The sequence below is a fragment of the Corapipo altera genome, unplaced genomic scaffold, assembly GCF_003945725.1.
Source record: "Corapipo altera isolate COAL_440 unplaced genomic scaffold, ASM394572v1 1, whole genome shotgun sequence".
Lineage (NCBI taxonomy): Eukaryota > Metazoa > Chordata > Aves > Passeriformes > Pipridae > Corapipo > Corapipo altera.
The window spans coordinates 38447306-38467791 of NW_020884873.1; the positions used below are offsets into that span (position 1 = coordinate 38447306).

A 20486-nucleotide genomic window follows, 5' to 3' on the forward strand; every position below is an offset into this window, starting at 1 on the left:
CGGAGGATGCGGCGGCTCGCGCGGGTGGCGCTGCTGTGTCTGGGCTGCGGCGTCTGCTCGCTGCTCTACGGCCTCAGCCAGCTCGCCCTCTCGCTGGAGCAGGAGCCCGGCGGCGGCGGCGGCGGCCGGGAGCGGCAGGCCCGAGATTCCGCCGCGCCCGGCGTCCGGCGGCAGGCGGGGAGCGCGGGCCGGGGCGAGGCGGGGGCCCGAAGGTACCGGGCGCGGGGGCCGGGGCCGGGCGGGGGAGGCACGGGCGGTGGTTCCCCCCGCATTCCTGCGGGGCGGGCCGGGAGGCGGGAGCGCCGGGCGCCGTCCGTGCCGCGGGCGGAGCGGGGCCGCGGCGCCCCTGGCTGGCCGGGGCCGGGGCCTGGGCGGTGCTCTGGCGGGGCGGGCGGCGGTGTCTCCGTGCGCTCCCTCTCGGCGCCCCGCGGGCCGGACACCGGAGAAGAGCGGCTGGAGAAGCCTGGAACAGACCAGGCAAACTTTCCGAAGTGGCGTTGCCATCGGCCAGTGCCGCCCCCGTGCGCGTCCCCGCGGCTCAGAGCGCGTCCCTGGCCGCTCCTGGTAGGACAGGGCGGGAGGGTGCATTTCCTTTTTCCAAGCGAAGAATATTTCAGGGTGCTCGTTCAACTCTGAAATTTGGTAACTATAGAGTTATCAAATATAACTTCATTGAAACAAAACTTTTTATGGGATACCTTAATACAGCCAGTCTTCTCACAGAGACTGGCGAGTTCAGTTCTGCAGTTAAAGGGGTGTAAGTCTGAGCATCTCGCACTCTGCAGAGTCACATTGTTCTGTTGCCTGCCTCCTATCACCAGAAATTTTTATGTGGTCAAGCAGTGAGTGAGATTATGGAATGAAAATTAGTAGTTTTCCTTTAGGTTTTATTTTCCTAGTGGCAATGGGAATCCTAATGCTAGGAAAAGAGAAGTGACAAGGAGTCTGTTACTGAAACTGGAGGAGAAATTCAGGCCAGACATTTCTGGGCCAGCCTGCCTCTAGCTCTGCTTAGATTCTAAAGCAATTTAAAAGAATGTGAGTTTAATGGTTTGGAGGTGGTCACTCCTTTGTAATGCTGCACAAGCTCTGGCGTCCCCCACTACTTACACTGCCTTTGCTTGTCTGAGCACAAAAATGAGTTAATCTGGCATGTTGACCGGCCTGAAAACCACCTAGTTTTTGGCTAGCTCAGTGCTTTGAATTGCTTCATCATGTAATTATGAAAGTGTCAGTGCTGGTGCAAAGGAACTATGGAGGATGGTAGGATGACAAGCTCTGACTTAATAATCTTAAAATACTATGAAACAGCATTCTTAGTTAGTAGGGGTGGAGTCAGCTGAAACGAGAAACCCAGCTTTTGACTGGTGTAACGACTTCAGAGAATTTTTTTCCCTATGCTTTTGCTTTAGTTCAAATTAATACAGATTATGACTTGAAAAAAATGTGAGGATGATTGTTTCTCATTTCTAATTCATGATTAAAAACTCATGAACAGTTGAAATCTACTGGTTCTAAGGAACGCTAACTGAAATAAAACAGTTACCTTTAGCAGTTTTATATAAGATTTTATTGGTTTAATAAATCAGTTTTTAATAGAAATGTAAGGAAAAAACATATGTATGATATTTGTTTTACTAAGGAAAACATGCAGTTTACATGAAGAAAAATTTTATTAAGTCGATAAAAGATGATAATCTAAATAATTTTACTAAGCATTGAAATGACTTTCAAGTGCATCATGCTCCAGGTTAGCAAAAGAAGAACCAAGTTCATTTTAAAAGCTGTACTATTTCAGTATTTGTACCGAAGTGTAGTTTTTAAATCAAAGATATGAGTGGGGAAGAACCCCAGCAATGTGCAAGAAGCTTCTTGCTGGAGTGATGTCAGATGAGATATAAATCTGCCCTGTGTTGCAAAGTAGAAAAGTTTTACAAACTGAGAAAGTTCTTTTCTAAATGTCTCAAGTGCGACAAATAATTCCTGTGTATAGTGTCATGGGGGCATATCTCCTTGCAAAATCAGTGTCTGTTGTCACCTCTGTGGGATTTCTTTGCCTGTAGACTAATGTAAAACTGAAGGCTCAGGAAGAACATCGCCTGTCGCAAGTTATTGAAACATGCTGTTTGTGCAAACACTGTGTGCAAAATCTAGTTGTGAGTCAGTCCCTTAGAACAGTCCCTAAAAGGCTTTTGTTTAAGGAAAAATTCTGTCCTGTGGCAGTTAAGAAATACCCCACTGAATATTCCCTTAGATGCATGTTTCAGTTATTCTAAAGTATTAAAACTGCATTACGTTCACTTGTGTAAGTGATACATGCACATCTTAGTGAATATATTGGTGTCTTTCACTTTTTATACTTCAGCTGTTCCTTCAGTGGAGACTGAGCACAATGGCCACATGGCTGTTATATGCTCACTTCTAACCATCTTGTGATTGTGTAATATCCTGAAGGGTCCATAACCTTATAGAAAAAATTGTGTTCAGATAACCTTCTAATCCTTAAAGTTTAATGTTTTATATGCATTAATAGTAACTTTCATAAATGGGTTTCTTCAGCTGTTTCCTCTGACAGCTTTAAAATACACTTCAGCAAAGCAAGTCTAACTATCATCTGAAGGTATTTATGCACTCAGCAGTGTTTTTCTCTTCTCTTTAGCCAAGAAGGGTTTTCTTTTTCTGAATAATCTGGTTTAGTATATCCCGTAAGGGCAGAAAGAACTCGATCATGCTCTGGGATGGGGAAGTTGAATTTTCTGTCAGTTTTCAGAATATGCAAACATGAAAACTACAAGCTTTGAATAGGACTTTGGAATACCATACCTGGAAGAATTTAGCAATAGTGATGACACATTTAAGTAGAAAATAATTGAAAAGGAAGTACCATATTGAAACTAGAATTACAGGTTGAGGCACGATTCTCCAATAAGCATAATAATTCAGGGGAACTTTTTGGGTAATCAGTTTGGTAAGGAGTTGTTTGTTTTAAATGCTAATCTAGTCTGAGGAACAAGAGGACTGAAGACTAAAGGCTTATATCTTGAAACTTGGTCTAAACAGCTGAAAAGCCTTTTAAGAATTTAATAACTAAATTAAGGTTGGGTTTTAGCTGTGCAGTGAAGGTAAATTGTCCTATTGATTATTCATTCTAGTGAGAAAAGGAGTAATGAATAGTCAGTACTGTCATAAATAATAGCTAAGTGAGCAGTGGATCTGAACTTGAAAAAAATGAAAGCATATTGATGTTTCTACTTCCAGAAAATACAAAATCAATCAAAAGGCAGTATATGTAGTCAGCCTTTTTTTCTTTGCTAATTTGATTTATGGATGAAGGTGGCTAAGAAAAAACATGAAATTAAATTAAAAAAAAAATCAAAACCAGAGTACATAAACATATACTTGCTACAGTATGTTATTAAATAGTGCTGTAATCTGCTGTCTGTGGAGTATCCATTCAAGTCAGTCTTTTTCCACATGCTTTCAGATGAGTTAATTAGACTGAGAAGTGAACCTTCAGTTAATTTTATCAATATTACCACTTCAGTTAGGCAGATAATGTTCATCTATTCAGGGCCAAAAAAGTGCTATTCTAATAGCAAGTTTGAGAAATAGAGAAGGAATCAATCTGTTGTCAGTTCTGTGATGTTAGTGAGGTCAATGAATTTGACTCTGTTCAAATGAAACATTTTTCTGTTGTGCTGTAATTTAGCATTTTTGCAGCTGGCCACACTTTTTCTGTGTGTGACACAGATATCTGACTGTATCAGTCTCTTGCTCTCTTAACTATCCTGGCAAGGGGAGAGTTAAGTGGATTATAGTGCATGGAAAAGTGTAGGAAGTATATCCATGAGCTTAGCAGAGGAGGGTAGGGTGGCTGTGACAGGTAGTTGGTTCTTTCCTTGGCCTGTACAGAGCTGGTTTTGTCTCTGTCAGAGCTTAACCAGCAGTTTCACCAGTCTGCTTCTCAGCTATTCTTGAGAAATTGGTCCAGAAGCTGTCTAAGAATTGCAAAATATGAGTTAAACTTCAAATCATTGAGTGTTTCATCCTTTTAAGTTGAAAATTCATTTTAAAAATCTGCTGAATTTGCCAAGCAGTTGACTAGCAAATGTTATTTTACATAGAAATACTGTAAATTAATGAAACATTATTGAGATTTTTCCAGTAAAAAAGTTTCACATCTGTCAGACATCTAACATTGCTTTTACTGTCTCCTGTGTAATAAAGCCATTGCCTCTATGACAAAGTATGTCATGACAAATTTGTGATATTGCTGCAAATGTTCAGGAAAAGCTATTGAGAAGAATCAGAAATTCTCAGTGTATTTGGGAATTGCATTGAGCATTTCATCATCCCAAATTTTTATTTCTGAGTGATTATGAACAGGAAGGAACTAAAAAATGCTGCTTACCTGTTTTGCTTCATGTTGTGGCTTTTGCCGTAGGAAAGACACCAGGCTGTCTCTCTTGATTGATTCATGCAGTTGATCAGACCTGGGTTGTTAATGCAGTACTGACAAGAACACAATACTCATGGCTGCAACCCTCACCATTTGGATGATCTGTTAAATTTGCTGTGAAGTTACAGTGGTATAAATGCCACATAGATTAAAAAGTATTCTTTAAACTGTGATCTTCATTAAGAGGTTACTGCTGATTGTTGTGGAATTTTTTATGGTTAAAACTTGACTCACCTGAGCACAGGGACTCAGTCTTCATGACTGCAACTTGTGCATTGCTATGTATTTTGCACAATAATTTAAAATTTTCCTTTAATTCTGAAAAGTTTTCAAGTCACAATACAGACACCTTTTCTATATCTGCAGTAGTAAAATTTTTACTATCCAGTGATGTTGAAGCTAAATTACCTGATAAAGGCAGTTATGAAATGCCTCGTTGCTTAAAGGAGAGATACCTTGAATTGGCAAACAGATCAATGTCTGTGACACCAGTGATTTTTGAAACTTTATATTTCTTCATTTTTATGTTTTTGGCAATGGTAGATGTTAGGAGTTGTCCACCTCAGTAGTGTGATGGAGGCAAGGCTGCTGCATTTCTATATTCCTGGGTCCAGCCAGCTGAGCATTTATTCTTAATGGGAACATATGCTCTTAGTGCATACACACATGGCTGGCCACAGAGATCAGTGCAGAGAAAACAGCACTTACACAAGACAAGTTCCCTTCTGTGGCTGATGAGGGTGAAAGGCTTTGGTGAAAAATATATTAAAGTTTATAATGTGGATCCCTCCACTAACTGATCTTAGACACTCATTCTATTCAGGAACTGCCTCCTGGTCCTCTCTTTTCCACTGTTGCTAACCTGGGTGTGCAAACCCATGAGCCTTGCAGACCCAATTCAGTTGCTGGTACTCACATCCTTTTGGATGTGCACACACATGTACAGATGAATACACTACGGACCTTTCCAGTTACTGTCTTTAGCCTTGTGGCAGCTGGCCACAGGATTGCCTCACACAAAGGGGTCTTTCAGATAGCTGGCCCTGACCTATAGCCTTAAACTTAGCCAATCCTCAAACCCCAGGTGGCTGGCTTAGACCTTCTGGTACTTCCGGTAGCCATCCCTCAGATGGCTGTGATCTCTTGTAGCTGTGTAAGAGAGAGGTTCTTTCAGTAGCTCAGACCCTCTGTTCTCTGCAGAGCCTGGCCCAGTCTTATGGCCCATCTGATAGCTGTGTCCCAAGCCTCTTGCTCTACTGGTAGGCTTGTCTGGTTGCTAGTGGTTACATGCACCAGCGTGCACACACCTACATGCTACTTGCACACATGTCTCTCCAGTTCCTGGCACTGCAGGCTTGTGGACCCCTATGATCTCTGGCCATCTTTTCATTTGTGGGCACTTTGACCTGTGTACATGCACATGGAACAGAGCCACTCCTGTCACCCAGGAAAACAGAAACTGAGTTTAATAAGGAGGCTGGTGATCAGGCACACAACATGGCCAATCATATTGACTGGCAACCTGTTCACATGTGACTGGACCCTCTTATTTTCTCACTGTTTTTTGCGTTCTCATTCCTCCCTAGTTCACCTTGATCCCACAGTGAGCCCCACACCCCTGCAGGCTGTACTCCCCTCAGGCAGTTGGTGAGGTGCTCTGGAGAGTCTTTCCTGTTGTCTCATCTGGTGGAACTTCTGCCTGGTTCGTGGGCTCACTGGGCATGGGTTCATGCTCCCCTGAACTGGGGCTGGGTCAGGGTGCTCCATGTGCCTGGGTTAGATTGCTGTGTTTCTTTCACCTGACATTATTTTCTGCTTTCTCTTTGTGGAGACTGTCCTTTAATCACATAACTATAATAGATGTGAACAAAATATCCCTCCTTAGTGGTGAAGGTGACCATTCCTGTCTGACTAGTTAGTAACCTTGCTGAAGTGACAATGACTGTGCCTGTTTGATGAACAGATATAATGCATCTCCCTAGCTTTGTAAAGTAATTGTTTGTAGTCTAAGCTTTCCTCAGATTTTATTAAAAATAAGAAAATATCTTCATGAATTGCATTTGAAATGATCTTATTGTGAATAACAAGAAGAAAATGCTGTCCAGTGATTCCAGTCTCTTAATCCTTTGTATGGTCAATTGAGAGAGACTTCTGTTGAAAGGAAAATAGTCTTAGTCTAACACGAAGTAAGTTACAAACATACATATCTTAGTAACGTTTTGGTTTTAAGTGTGAAATTTATGACTTGAATCCCACGCTGATAATCTTGTTGTTGTGCTGAACGGAATATTGGAGAGGCTTAATGTGTCAGAGAAGGAATATTGGAGAGGCTTAATGTGTCAGAGAAATGACTTAGGCTTTACTTCAACCTTGTCTCTTGCCTTGGTAGTTTGGATAGGATAATAGCTCAAGACAGCTAAGAAAACTGTTGTTGGCAACTGGAAGAGGAATACCCTGTAATAATAAGAAGACAATAATCTTCCAAACCAGAAAACTGTTTTTGAGAGATTGTCTATTAATGTATCCTAAAAGTAATGAGAAAAAGTTACTTCAAAAAGGTACGCAGTAGAGATTGTAAAGATTGCTCTTCAGATAAGTACAAGGTCCTAATGTGCCTTGAAGTTTTTAAAAAACTTCAAAAGCCACAAAGATTGATACAAGAAAGAATCTAGCAGAGTGGTTGTATGCCATTGTGGTTTTATACCATTTACTTTGATAAAGATGAGTGCAGATATCTTAGTCACAGTCTATTTTCATTTTTTGTACCTCGATATTTATTTGTGGTGAGTGTTCTTAAGTCATGACATAAAATTACTTGAAAAGATGTATCTACAGAATATAAGGATTTCCTGTGATCTCTACCAAAGAACTGCATCACACCTCCCCCCCAACACATAATGAGGCTTTGTGAAACTCTGTGTTTATCAAGTCGTTTTTCTCATGTGTTATAAAAAGAAGAAATTGCACAGCTTGCCATTTTCTGGTGCCATTATTTGCAAAACATTGGCCTTTACAGATTCCAGATGATGCTAACAAGATGATGCTGATTCATTTCAAACTTGCAAAGCCGACTTCCAGAAGAGGTCTGAGCTATAGTCCTTAAATACCTTTTCATTGGCAGCTTTTGTGTTGGTTTTCTTCTTGCACATGTCTTTCATTCACAGATATTAACTTTCAAGGGAGAATAAGCACTACTGGCTTTGTGTCACCAGAGCAGGGAGCAGAGAAGGGCACACAAGAGTATATCCCTTGCTTTACAATATTCTGCTTGCTCATCGCAGATCTGCAATCTTGATGTTGATTTTCTCACCAGAACCTTTGTCAATATGCTACTGTTTCTGTTTTTAAATATTTCCTATATTGCTGTTGCATAAATGTAGTGGTGAACTAGTAAAACATGCTTTTTTAGTTGTTAGTGTAGCACAAGTCAATAAATTATTAGTCTTGCTATTAGTATGGAGGAAAAAACTTGCCAAATGTGGTGATCATTTCTGTATTGCATTAACCTTTTGTTCTGAAACAGTGGAATTCCTTGGTGCTGCAAAGCCCTATTTTTTATTAAAAATCAAACTTGCAGGTTTGCACTGAAGAGAGTCATGGATGAATAGGAATTGTGTTAAATGGACATGTAACTTTGAAAATGAAAAGATATAGTTGGTCCTCTGCTTTGAGTAGACAAAGATACTGAAGAGGTGAAGGAGTTCTTTCTAGCAGTAAGTGTTGCAATTTGCTCTGTTACCTATGGGACTTAATTTAAGACAAGAACAGAGAAGGACCCTCAAAAATCACAGCCCCTCTGTTTTTTTCTCTGTGAAAATATGTGAAGAGGAAAAGCTAAAGGATGGGACCATTCTTCCTTAAAAAATCCTCCTGGTTGGCACCTAATACCTCCTCCTTTGTATTCAAGTTGCATTGCACAGCCCGTTTTCTGTCAAGTAATTAGCTGTTCAAGTTGTATTTGAACTAGAAGATAATACATTTAACTTTGCCATAAAATCAGTGACATTTATATAGGTTATTTTTGTCTTATTCTGTTAGGTGTAAGAATTTGTCTGTATCTTTCTGGAATTCCTATTGGATGCTGCCCTCTGATGTTTGTGGAATGAACTGCTTTTGGGAAGCTGCTTTTAGGTAGGATCTGTTATTAAATAGTACTTTATTATTTGATTGCAGACAGGTGTAGCTGCTTTTTAGCAAGATGACAAAGCAAAATATTTTGATTGCTTCACATTCATTTCACCTGCTGATGTTGTGGTTTCCTTTAGCTGGGTTTTTCCTGTTACATTATGTTTTAAAATTGTAGACCCAAGTGTTACTACAGAGTAGATTTTTTTCAATTGTGTTGCTTCATTAAATAGAAACTTGCTAACATCTATTAAAAGCCTACCTGAATATAGTCTGGAAAGTTAATGATAAATTATTTCCTAAAATAAAACTTGCACAGTAATACCAGGATGTAACTTGCAATAAAAACTGGCAGATACACTTAGTAGTTAAGTTCGGATTTTTTTTTTTTATTTAAGTTACATGTTTTATAGAATTTGAGGAGGGTACTTCATCCAAAACCACTGAAACAACATTTTAGAATGTTCTTTAAGATACAGTATGTTAAAGCATAGACTGTGTCCTTAAAGTTGCGTCTTTGAAAATAAGTTTAAATGTCTTGATGGGATGGTTCATATGCTTTAGGCTGCCAGATTACAGAAATAGCTTGAAAAGAAACAAGCTCCCTGACATTCTTTAACCTGCATAGCTCTCTTCAGTGTATAACTAAAATTTAAGTCAATTTTTCTTATATTTAAAATTTTGCTGATAATCCTTTCAGATCAGCAGATTTACCTTTTCTTCTTAGTATGAAGCTTGAATATTTCTGGGGAAGCAAAGGAAAAAAGTTTAGCTTCACAAGACTTAATGTGGTTTTGAAAATTTTGATTGTGGGAAAGACTTTAGATCACCTATTCCCATATTCTTCTCTGCTTGTGTGTTGTCAGTGCTTTTTAAGATCACCAGTTGCCAAGAAGTTCCTTAAAGAGATTGCTTAGATTGGTTTTTAGTCTGTTAGTGAACTGTACCTGTAATTTGGGACTGTTGAGTTTTTCTTGCTGCCCTTGGTAGCCAGTGTGTCAATACATAGTGATTCACCTGACTTTGTTAGGCAGATTTAGCTGTCTGAATGGACTTGATTAACTTTTTTTCCTCAGAGGTTAGCTTTTGCGAGTCTGGCTTTATGAAGTTTAGCATAGTGGGGTAAAACAAATATCAGTGCTGTAGTGGTTGAGGGTGTAGGGGCTTATCTTATGCTTAATGGAGGGACAGGATGTGATTGTAAGCTTCATTTAATCCTTGGACATCTGAGCCAGTCTAACTCTTGTCTGTTGCTGAAAGAGGACAGGGCTTTGCTGTCTTCTGACCCTATTGACCATGATGATGTCCATGAACTCTCCACGATACATTCAATGTAATGCACTAAAATAGCAGAAAACCTCCTTTCTGGATCTTCTGTCAGGCTTGAGGCAAGTGGGACCTTGGAACCAGAAGTGGAAGACCCCATGCAGTTTATTTACACATACCTTAAGTTGTAACTTGTATTCTCCTATTAAGAATGCCACATGTGGCTGTGAAGACAAGTCAAATTATGCATTGATATGACGTTACTGGATGAGTCCACTTCCATGATGAAACAATTGCTATGGCAAACCCCTAATATTTGCAGAATTTTGTGTTCAACGTTTCATTTTGAAAGTGAAAGAAAAAAAGCTACTTAAATGAGTAAAGAGGGTGTGGTGTTCAGATTAATAATTTCAGATTGAATTGGATTATTAATTTAATACTCTATTAAATTAATCCCCATATATTGTGCTGAGTCTGGTGCTTGTTGAATTCCTCAGTGAGATGCTCTAACTTCAGAGCGGGCCAGCATGCTTACCCCAAACTTATTCTTACTCTGTTTAATGAGTTCAGTTAATGTTGGAGAGATGCAGTGAGTCTGTGTAAGAGAAGTAGTGGGAAAGATGGCAGAGAGAAGGAGAAAGAGTTTTGTTTAACTCTCAAAGGAAGAATGTGTATTGTACTAGGTGCACTGAGAAGCTGAGAGGTACTTCAAATGTGATACTTAGTAGTTGTTCTCAAGTTTGCAGTAGGATTTTTGGAGGAAGAGGAATGAACTTACTTGCATGCAAGTTTATTAACCACAGCAAGTGAAGTCTAGCATTCTTTTTTCTGAGACTGTATTTGTAGGGCCACTAGAAGATTCTTCATGAAGAATCTTTGAAAGCTTTGTCTGTAAAGAGTCAACATTGTGGTTCTGGATTTGGTATCTTTTGAAATGAAATGATTGTCCTACCACAATAATGTCTTTATTCCAAATAATTTCATCCTGGGTTGACTAAAACTTTGTGTTTATCATAGGTGTGATTGTTGTAGTGAGGTACAGAATAAAGCTGGACTATGAAGAGACTATGATAGGGAGAGGGATATGAGAAAAACCTGAGAGTTACATATCTGATCGAAATCTAGGATAGCTAACTCCACTGCTTATAAACATGCCAACAAGATAATGGGAATTTCCTTGTAATAGAAATGGCAGAGCCTGGTCACTAAAATGCACTAGCACATACCTTTAATCTATTTGACCTGATTTAATCCATGAGAAGAGAACAGCACTGTTTAACCAGGTCATAAATCAGTTTGTGAATGGAGTTTCTAATGTTCTATTCTTGCTGTTTCAATAAATTAACCAAATGAGAAAAGCAGATCATACAGTTAGACTATCTTTGCCAATAGTACAGTCATAAAATCTATCTCAGTGTTAGAATGTCTCCTTTCCATTTTCCAGTGAAGTTCTTAATATGTTGGGAGGTAGTCCTTCAGCTTTTTCATTTTTAAGCCTTTTTGTCAAAAAAACTTAGCTTGTTACCTCTCTGTTTCTAGCTTGAAATTCCAGTGATCTTTTTTTTTCCTGGATATCAGAACCATGGGAATTTGTTAGTCCATGAGAGAAAGAACTTGGCACAGACATTTTTGAAATGCAGCTTGCTACATCATTTGCTCTGAGTAGCTCCAAGTGTATAAAGTGAAAACTAATGTTTTTTTGACTTGTAAGATTCAAGTACATATGCTAGAAGTGTTGGATACATATAGAGGAATCTGGACAATTTTTAGGAGAGAGGTGTATATATAGGCTTCAGTATAACTCATGCGATAGTTCATTTGAAATCAACGAGCTCTGAGCAGGTGCTGATTGTAATAATGGATAAGAAGGATCTTGTCTCTGAGTTAATCAGTATAAGATCAATTGCTTATTCTGTATGTGGGAAGAATTTTGTAGCTATTCTGCCCCCACATTTTTTACCACCATTCTGATTATCAACTTTATTGAGAGAGAATGTCTTGTGTTGTGCTTCTGACACAGAGTATTTGTTAGCTTTCACATTGACACAGGAAGCATGAGATCGCTTTTACAAACAGTGGTATGGATTTTATCAAAATTTTAAAAATGCTGATAAAGGTAACAGGCTCAAGTTTTGCATGGTCTAGATGATGCATATCTCACCTTTCAACGTGTTCAGTGTCATCTAACTGCTTATTTCCTGCTGGAACTGATTAAGAAGAAATTCTTAGTGTTATTACTATGGCTATCTGACCAGCCTGATTTCAGTTGTTGCATGTTGACTCTAAGTGGGTTTTAACTTGCGTTGCTTACTAAAAAAGAAAGTTTTACTAATTTTTGAGTATATTGAGGTTCTTGTGGTGTGGATATAGTGAGATGAATTGTGATAGTTCTGAAAAAAGGGGCTTCTCTAAACTAGCTAGCTCATTAGAGGATAAGATTTCAGAGTTTTGTAGTCAATTTAAAATTATTAATATACTGTAACTTCAAACCTAATCTACTGAGTTGGCAATTGAATAGATTACATTTGGATGTCATATGCAGTGGTATCATTAGCATACTTTTACAAAATAAGCTCTGATTATGACATGTTTTTGATTCAGCGCAGTAGTAGAAAGTTAAGCTGACTAAAAACTAGAATTTTCATCACTTTAAACTCCAGATAATGTCTGTAGTTACCTTCATCGTACTTCTAATAAGTGTGGGAATGATTTAACAGCTGCATTTTAATCAGTGTAGGCTTTGCTACCTTCTTACTTCCATGCTAATTGTAGAAAACACCTCTATGGGTAAAATATTTGCACTGATAATGTGATTGGCTGTTTATACTGAAGAAGAAAACACATTTGCAGGAGGCTTCTGTTTGTTCTTTTAGTAAGTGTAAACAACTTTAACACAGATGAACCTGACAACCTAGTTCATTTGGTTATAATATCAAGGAAACATTGTTTAATGGTGTTGTGGAAGGACTGAGAGACTTTATTAAGCGACCTCATTTAGGAAGCTGAATACTGGACACCTCACATGTTGTAGACGATTCAGAGAAAAGATCAAAGAAAAGCAAGGCTGCTGTAGCTTTTTCAGAACAAGTGTGGGAGAACTTGCTTTGATGTAGAATAATTTTTAAAATGTTTTGTGTAACCTACGAAATAATTCTTACTTTTTTGTATTACTGGTATGTAACACAGTGGGGGTACATAAAAACTAGTGGTGCAAGTTAGGATGATGGCAATTTTCTCAGAAAGTGACAAATATTTTTACATAGTTCAAAACTCATGCAATTAGATTCAAAATGATAACTCCTCAATGAATGGACCAGAGTAAAATTTAAAAGGACAACTGAGGTCAATTTATTGCTTCAGTTCTTCATACAGCTCTGCTCTGGATGCTCACCTTTCCTTCCTTGGCTCCTCCAGACATGTTAAGGTAATAGGAGAGGACAGCTTGATTACCACCGTGTTTGTGTAGGGAGCTTCACATTGACCCCTAGGCATGTTCTTGGTAGTACATCAGCACGAGGAAAACAGGAACCCTAGTGCACCAAGTTTGTAACAAAGAAGTGGACTGTGGCTATTTTGTGCCTTTACATAATAACAGTGTATCTATACTTGAATGTAGCTTAAGAAAAGGGGAGAAAATTGCCCTGTTCGCGTTGACACTGCTTTGAAGGTACTCAGGTCATGCTGTAGCAGTGTGGCTGCCCTGGAAGGTATGGAGCCTGGAAGGCAGCAGTGTACCTATGCGGCAGAAGCAGGTGATGTACTGTGACCTCACTAAAACAGAATGGGATTGGGATAGGCTTAATGATCACAAATCAGATTCAGTTGTATACAAGGTGTTCCTGAGAGTTTGGTACCCTCTCACCTGTATTCTTCATGTGTTATGTGAGAATAGGAGAACCCTACCTTAAACAAATGCAAGTGACCCCCACTGTGGTACCTTGTGTCAAGTTTGGAGGACAGAGCTAAGATTTTTGTGGAGCTGCTGGGTATTTTAGTGACAATAAAATTTGAGTTGTTTGTTTTTTCCAAGAAGTCCAGCTGGGATGCAGTGAAGGTTCTAGAGGAGTAACCTGTCAAAACATACCTTTGTAGCTTACTACCAAAGTATAGCTTCATAATTTTAATTGACCTAGAAAAGCTAATTTAATATACAATGCATCATGGTAAACATCTTTAAATAGCAGGCAATGTCTTGACAGATAGACTCTGGAAAACCTTGTAGCAAGTTTATTGAGCATATCCAGCTATGTTCCTCTCAGAGGTTATTAACCCCACAGCAGAATTAATCAGTATAGAAGGAAGGTCTACACTTGACACAGAAATACTTCAGGGCAAGGCTTGTACCTCACTTTATGCTGATGCTGAGCAGCATGTTTTAAAGTATATGGTTTTGTTCTCAGAGTGTCCAAGTAGATTGTTTTAAATGTTTTCTAAACACATGGGAGTATGCGTGGACCTCTGTCTCAAGTGCTTTATTTTATTTATTTTTACTATCCCTACCCCTCAAGTGTAATTAGCACCCTCAGACAAGTGAAGTTCTCTTATTTGTCCCTAGAGACTGAAATCCTGTCATGGCATCCAGGTCAGTATCTTCTACTGGGTTACAGCTGCATTCTTTCTTTTGCATTTTAGTTACCAGAAGTTTTTCTTTCCCTGCAGGAGCTAGGACTTCCACATTACTGAAGATCTTTTTTTTCCTCTAGGAAGTAGGGCTGTCAAGTTTTCTTTGTGAGTCTATCCAAAATACTTACTAAAATACACTTGGTGTTTCACTCTATCACTTTTTCTGACTTCTCCACTAAGTTCTCCCATGCCAAAAGAACAGGCTATTAGTAATTAGAAATGTGCATATAAAAATCTACATTTGTATTTTTTGTGTTTTCCACGTTGCCTCTCAACAATTTTTTTTTCAAAGTGTCTCACTTTTGAAAGTGTCTTAACCCTTTCAGAACCTGTATTTGAGGTTCAATAAGGGTTCATACCAGAGCTGTGATACTCTGATACCAAACTGGCTCAGGTTCAGAAAAGTTACTGTTGTTGTAAAATAAATTTTATTTTGCTCATTGTCAAGTCAGCTACTGAACTGCTAAGAAAATTTTATTACTGAAAGATCTTATGTCACTTGGTCATACCAGATACCGGGATGTCTAAATGAGCATATTTCTCCTTTCCCAGTCTACTGGTGAGGTAGTTGCATGCCTAACTGGAGTGGAGAAAGATGGGGAGAAGGGTTACAGAGGCTGGAAAATTCAGAAAGGAGAAGTAGAGAAGGGAGCAGTTGAAGGCAGATAATTTTGAAAGGAATTAGGAGAAAGACCAAAGCCATGTAGGCATAATATTAAAGAAGGGAGTGAGACAAGTCATAGGGTAGATAATTGTCTCTGTGGGTGGGACATGTTCATATTAAGGGTAAGACTATAGAGCTCAAGTTGATAAGCTCTGCTGGACAATTTACATTTTATGCTGCCTCTAGTGTCAGGAAGAGGAAAAAGTGATGAAAGATGCTCCCAGCTGAGGGTTAGCGGTAAGTAGTTAGTGTCTTTGGATGAAGGATAGGCTTTCCCTCTGGGAGTGGAGGGAGGTGTATATGCAGGGAGAGGAGCAGCACTGAGGCCTGGTTACTGAAAAGGAGGCTCTAGTTCTCAGTGGTCCCTATGCAGGGAAGTCAAATGCAACTTACAATCACTAAAGAATGTCTCTTCTCACTAAAAGAGTCTGCAGTAAGAATCACAATTCTGGAGTCTCATAACTTCTGCCTTATATATTTCTGAGATCTAATATGTCTCAATCCCTTTGTAGTGGACAGTCCCCAGAGGGGATGGTGGCCTGTTCTTTCCAACAGTTTCTTGCTCCATCTGTTTCAGGGATAAAACTTTGTTGTGAACTTATGGATTTGAGTCCAGCTGTTCCCCTTGTTGTACATGCTGAAATTCAGTTGTTGTTAGTTCTTTCTAAATTTTTTTTTTCACCTTTAAGAATTATTGTTAGGCACAGATTTAAAAAATTGAGTCAGAAATTCATATAGCAGAGATTGTATGAACAAAGCAACTGTAAAAGCATTTTAATACAATCAGTCATTTTTTTGTTGTGTGGTTTGAAATGTTCTTTTATTCACAGATGTCACTAGATGTAGAAATAATAAAATACAGTCTTTCAATCTCAGTACATTTTAGAATTGCTTTGGCATAATCTTTGCCATACCTTATTCGTGGAAAGCCATGTGTTACATGTGGTTCAGGAACTTGGCTTGCAGCTGTGCAGTTTGTGTTCATTTTGCCCTTATTTATAACATGACCTTGTAATATCACTGTAGGCTTTCATGACTTCAGGGCTTAATTATTGTAATTCCCTTGTCAGTGGATTAGTGATGAGGCTAATCTGCTGCTTGCAGCTTGTTCACACTGTAGCAGTGTACTTCCTTGTGGCTTTCAACTGCCCTCATCATATTCAGCTTGCATTGTGTTTTTTACATTACTACTTACTACATGGTGTAATGTTTAAATTAGTTTTATGTATAAAAGTCTGAATGGACATGCCTTGGTTACATTTCAGGATGTTTTGTGTGTGTGTTAATCTAAACTAATTTTTCAGATTTTGCTGCAAGACTTACAAAAGGTTTCAGTCTGCAGATTAAACCACCTGAATATAGATGTCTGCATATTGGTGTCTATGTCAAGTAAACAGTCATTAGAATTGAAAGAGCATAGAGGGTGATCCAGGTGACTAGCCATTTGGTTGCTGAGAAGTAAATGGTTAGTGTTAATCGAGGAGCATTTGGGTATCCTAGAAATCTCATTAGGACTAATAGATACAATATCATCTTTGAAACACCCAGTCCTTTTGGAATGGCACCTGGAGACCAGGTGCAATATTCTAGAGCTTATTAAATGGCACTACACCTATGTTAAAAATTGATTCAAGCCTTAGGTGTTTACTTTGAAGTAAGATGAATTACTGTCTATACTCCATAACCTGCTCACTAGATCTCTGTTGACTTTAATGAGACTTGGGACACAGTCTCATATGTTAGCATCTTCATTTATGTCCCCTGTTTTCGATCTGAATCTGACCTATGAGGTCTTTCATCCATGGGATTTTTAATAATACCCCAAACCTTGACTGAAGACTGGCTGCATGTTTTAGTTCAAATTTTATTAATCTTAAATCCCGGGAATACTGTATTTTGTTTTGTTCCATAGCATTAAATTCTTTCAAACCTCAGAATGTTTTTTAAATGTAGCAATTATTTATGGCACTAAAATTCAGCAGTTTTACAGTGATAACTTTGCCTATATTTTGCCTCATGTAACTGAAAATAACGTGTATTGATCTTCTATGCCTTAAAGAAAAAAAGGCATATTTACATACTATCTATTGTATGTAAAGGAAAACTTATATGTACACAGTTACATAAATTGGATGGAGATTGTGCTAAGAGTCACATCTGTTAATTTCTGTTTTGAAACATCTCTGTCTGACAAGTTTCTAAGAATGGGTGGTTTGTCAAGCATTTCTCTATTGTTACTAGTTTAGGAAAGCATTTTCTAACTTCAGTATTGGTTTTGTCTGCATAATTTGGCTTTAAACTTGTAATTTAAACCTTCAGATACTCTTAGTTTTCTATTAGCCCTCTTCTTCCCATAGTCTGTGCAAAGAGCTCAATGCATATTGTTTTGAAGATGGCCTTTGAGTTGATGTATGTTTAAAATCTTTGGAAGCTTTTCTGACTAATTAAATATATGAAATCCAGGAGAATATGGTTTTAGGTTTAGTTAATGATATTTACCTGATGATAATTTTAGCCTATTGTATTAAATAGCTTGTATGAAATAACTTCAAAATGTACATTGTAAAAGACATTCCAAGCACTTCGCACCATAACTGTTGCACAGGTATCTTCAGGAGTAAAGGATTTCCCAGTCCCCACACCTTGCAGTGGTTTCGCCTCAAGGACATGGACAGTGCATGTGGTCAGTGTACCCAAGGGATTTTCCAGAACCACTGGGAGCACGAGGGCATTCCACAATACAAAGCCATCTGAGCTATTAGTCTGCTGCCTCTTCCAACCCAAGTTATACTCCTGCAAGATTGAAGTATAGGAGAAAACTTTTTGTGTTTTGTCAGTGCTTAGATGAAGTGCTGAAGCATGGGTTTGGCAAAGAAGGACTTACTGGAGCAGAAAATGGATAAAACGCCTAGATCAGTCAAAAATGTTCTTAACAGAACTTCCTGAAAGTAGAGGTTATCTCACTTCTGCTGTTGAGTTTAACTCTGCTGTATTTGTCATTTTTATCCCAGGGAAAGGGAAAAAAATTAACTCATGTATAGACTGAATGTGCTATCACCCTTACACATTTCAATGTAACTTCATGTAGTCTTTCCTTTGAAATAGCTATTTTGATGAAATTCCCTGCTATTAATGGATAGTAAGGTTACTAAGAAAGTAAATGTTTGTGTATTTTCTGTATAGCTCTTCTATGCCTGGTTTTTCCATTGTAGGCTGGAATAGTGGGAGTGAATATGAGAATGGTTAACGTAATCTATATGAGGCATAATGCTGAAGTTTGCATGTTCTGTTTGAGTTATATTTTACTGGTTTAAGTATGATAAAGGGTATTTTGTTAAGTTACTTCCTGCAGTAAATAATAGTGCTTTTCTTTAAGCGTGTGCTAGAAATAATGTCAAATGAAAAAATATTTTTGTATCAGATATGATTATATGAAAACACATCCTTCTGAGAAAATGCATCTAGCAGTGGTGGCCTGTGGTGAAAGACTGGAGGAAACTGTTACTATGTTGAGATCAGCCATTATTTTCAGCATCAGACCTCTCCACTTTCATATTTTTGCTGAGGACCAATTACATGAGCGTTTCAAAGACATAGTAAGTATTTGAAGAATGAATTCAATCAATTTGTAGCACAATTTGAGTAATATATTGCAATTTCTCTACTTGATACAGTGACAGAAATGCAGTGGTCTAGACATAAGATAAGACATTTGTAATGTTGAATGGAGATTTTTGAGGTTTTTTTCCTGTGGAAGAGTGCCAGTTGCTGATATCAACGTTCCTCCTAGAGATAGACCAAATCTTCCTGATTTGTCACCTTAAATCTGTTAAATACAAACCTATGTTCTGAATGCAAACCAGTTATCTGTTATCTTGTGTGAGCTTAATTAAAGTTAGCTTTACAAGAAAATATTAGAGGTCTGTCCTTTTTTGTCCCTCTGCTTACAGCATGAGTCAACCTTGAATTGTTGAGACAAACTGAAAACCAGTTTTTGAAAATGGTAGATATGGTTATGTCTGATTTTAGTAAATTGTAGTTAATAAATATAACATTATGACTGTAGTAACAGTTTTAGAAGCTAACTAGGATATAACTGTGGAAGGTTTTATTATTTTTGTGCTTAAAATGTCATATTAACTGTGACATGAATATGTTATACATGCTTATGTGTATATGCTAATGTTATGCGAACAGTAACTGGCAAAAATGGAGTAAGTTATTTTAAATTTAGAAAGACTTCCTGTTATTTCTCCTGTGGAAACTAGCTGAGGGGAGGAGTTTTATTTAATGTACTTACTTTTTGTAAATGCTAATTTGTTTTACTTCCTCTTCCTTTTGCATATGATGTGATATGATGTGTTTTCTTCATAGTGGCCTGCAGGTGCCCTTTTTTTTCGATTATTTTGATTAGCTGACAGATTTTTGTAGTTCAAGAAGCATTTCTGTTATGAAAAAGAGATGTAGTTGTGTTCAATTATGAATTTGAATGAGGGATTGATTTATTTTTTGTAATAGAATTGAACTGAAGTAATTTCTGTGATTTCTTCTTTTCATATAGCTTGACAAATTCCCCTATGAAGGAAAAGTTAATTACACGTTATATCCAATAACATTTCCAACTGAGAGTGCAGCAGAATGGAAGAAATTGTTTAAACCATGTGCTTCACAAAGGCTATTTTTACCAGTAAGTTACTCTGTAATAGGACAATGAAGTCTGTTTGTGAAGGATCAAGCTGTCCTTGTTAATCTGATATCTGCTTGGTTTAAAATGAAGGACTACTACTACTCCTGAAAGTTACTTTTATGACATCCTAAAAAATCCTGTGAATTTAACCACCTTCTGTGGCACTAATACCCTGTGGAATAAAAGTCCTTTTCTCACTTGCTGCATTATGGCACAGTATCCTCAGAGAGAGATATAGGTCATGTCATCCTCTCAGAGGTAAGAAGGATTTATCACACCTCATCTGCTCATTTGTTTGGAAAGTTTCCTGCATGCAGTGGGTCTGAGAAGTGTTAGAGAAAATGAAACAAGAAATGGGCTATTGTTGCCAGTGTTTTGTGCAGCCTTTTTTTATTTTGCTCGTCTAAGACACTTCAGAAATCATTCTTCAGGTTTGATGAATTAGAGCAGTAGCAACTGTCTCTTCTGGGGCTTTTACATCTCTCCCTTTTTTGATTATCTGCATGGGAAAGCAAGGGAACAGGAGCAAGATAGGAGCTCCTGTTAGAGTAATGTTTCACCTGGCCTGCAAACCTACTCCTGAGGAGCCCTGGCATATAAAATGTAGACTGAGTGCCTTTGCGTTACTATTCTGTATAAAACCTCTGTTTCCTTTACAAAAA

General features: G+C 38.3%; 1 protein-coding gene across 2 annotated transcripts in view; it reads left to right on the plus strand.

The window, feature by feature from the left end:
• The window catches only part of GXYLT1 (glucoside xylosyltransferase 1), a 43473-nt gene that overhangs the window by 11101 nt on the left and 11886 nt on the right, over window positions 1-20486 (plus strand). Inside the window, exons 1-4 of one of the 2 annotated variants that reach the window (XM_027657507.1) lie at window positions 7-212; window positions 8498-8590; window positions 18559-18733; window positions 19699-19824. In XM_027657507.1, the coding sequence (XP_027513308.1) occupies window positions 7-212; window positions 8498-8590; window positions 18559-18733; window positions 19699-19824 (600 nt within the window). Of the gene's footprint in view, window positions 1-6; window positions 213-8497; window positions 8591-18558; window positions 18734-19698; window positions 19825-20486 lie in introns of those variants that run through there. The other variant, XM_027657514.1, reaches the window with a different exon arrangement.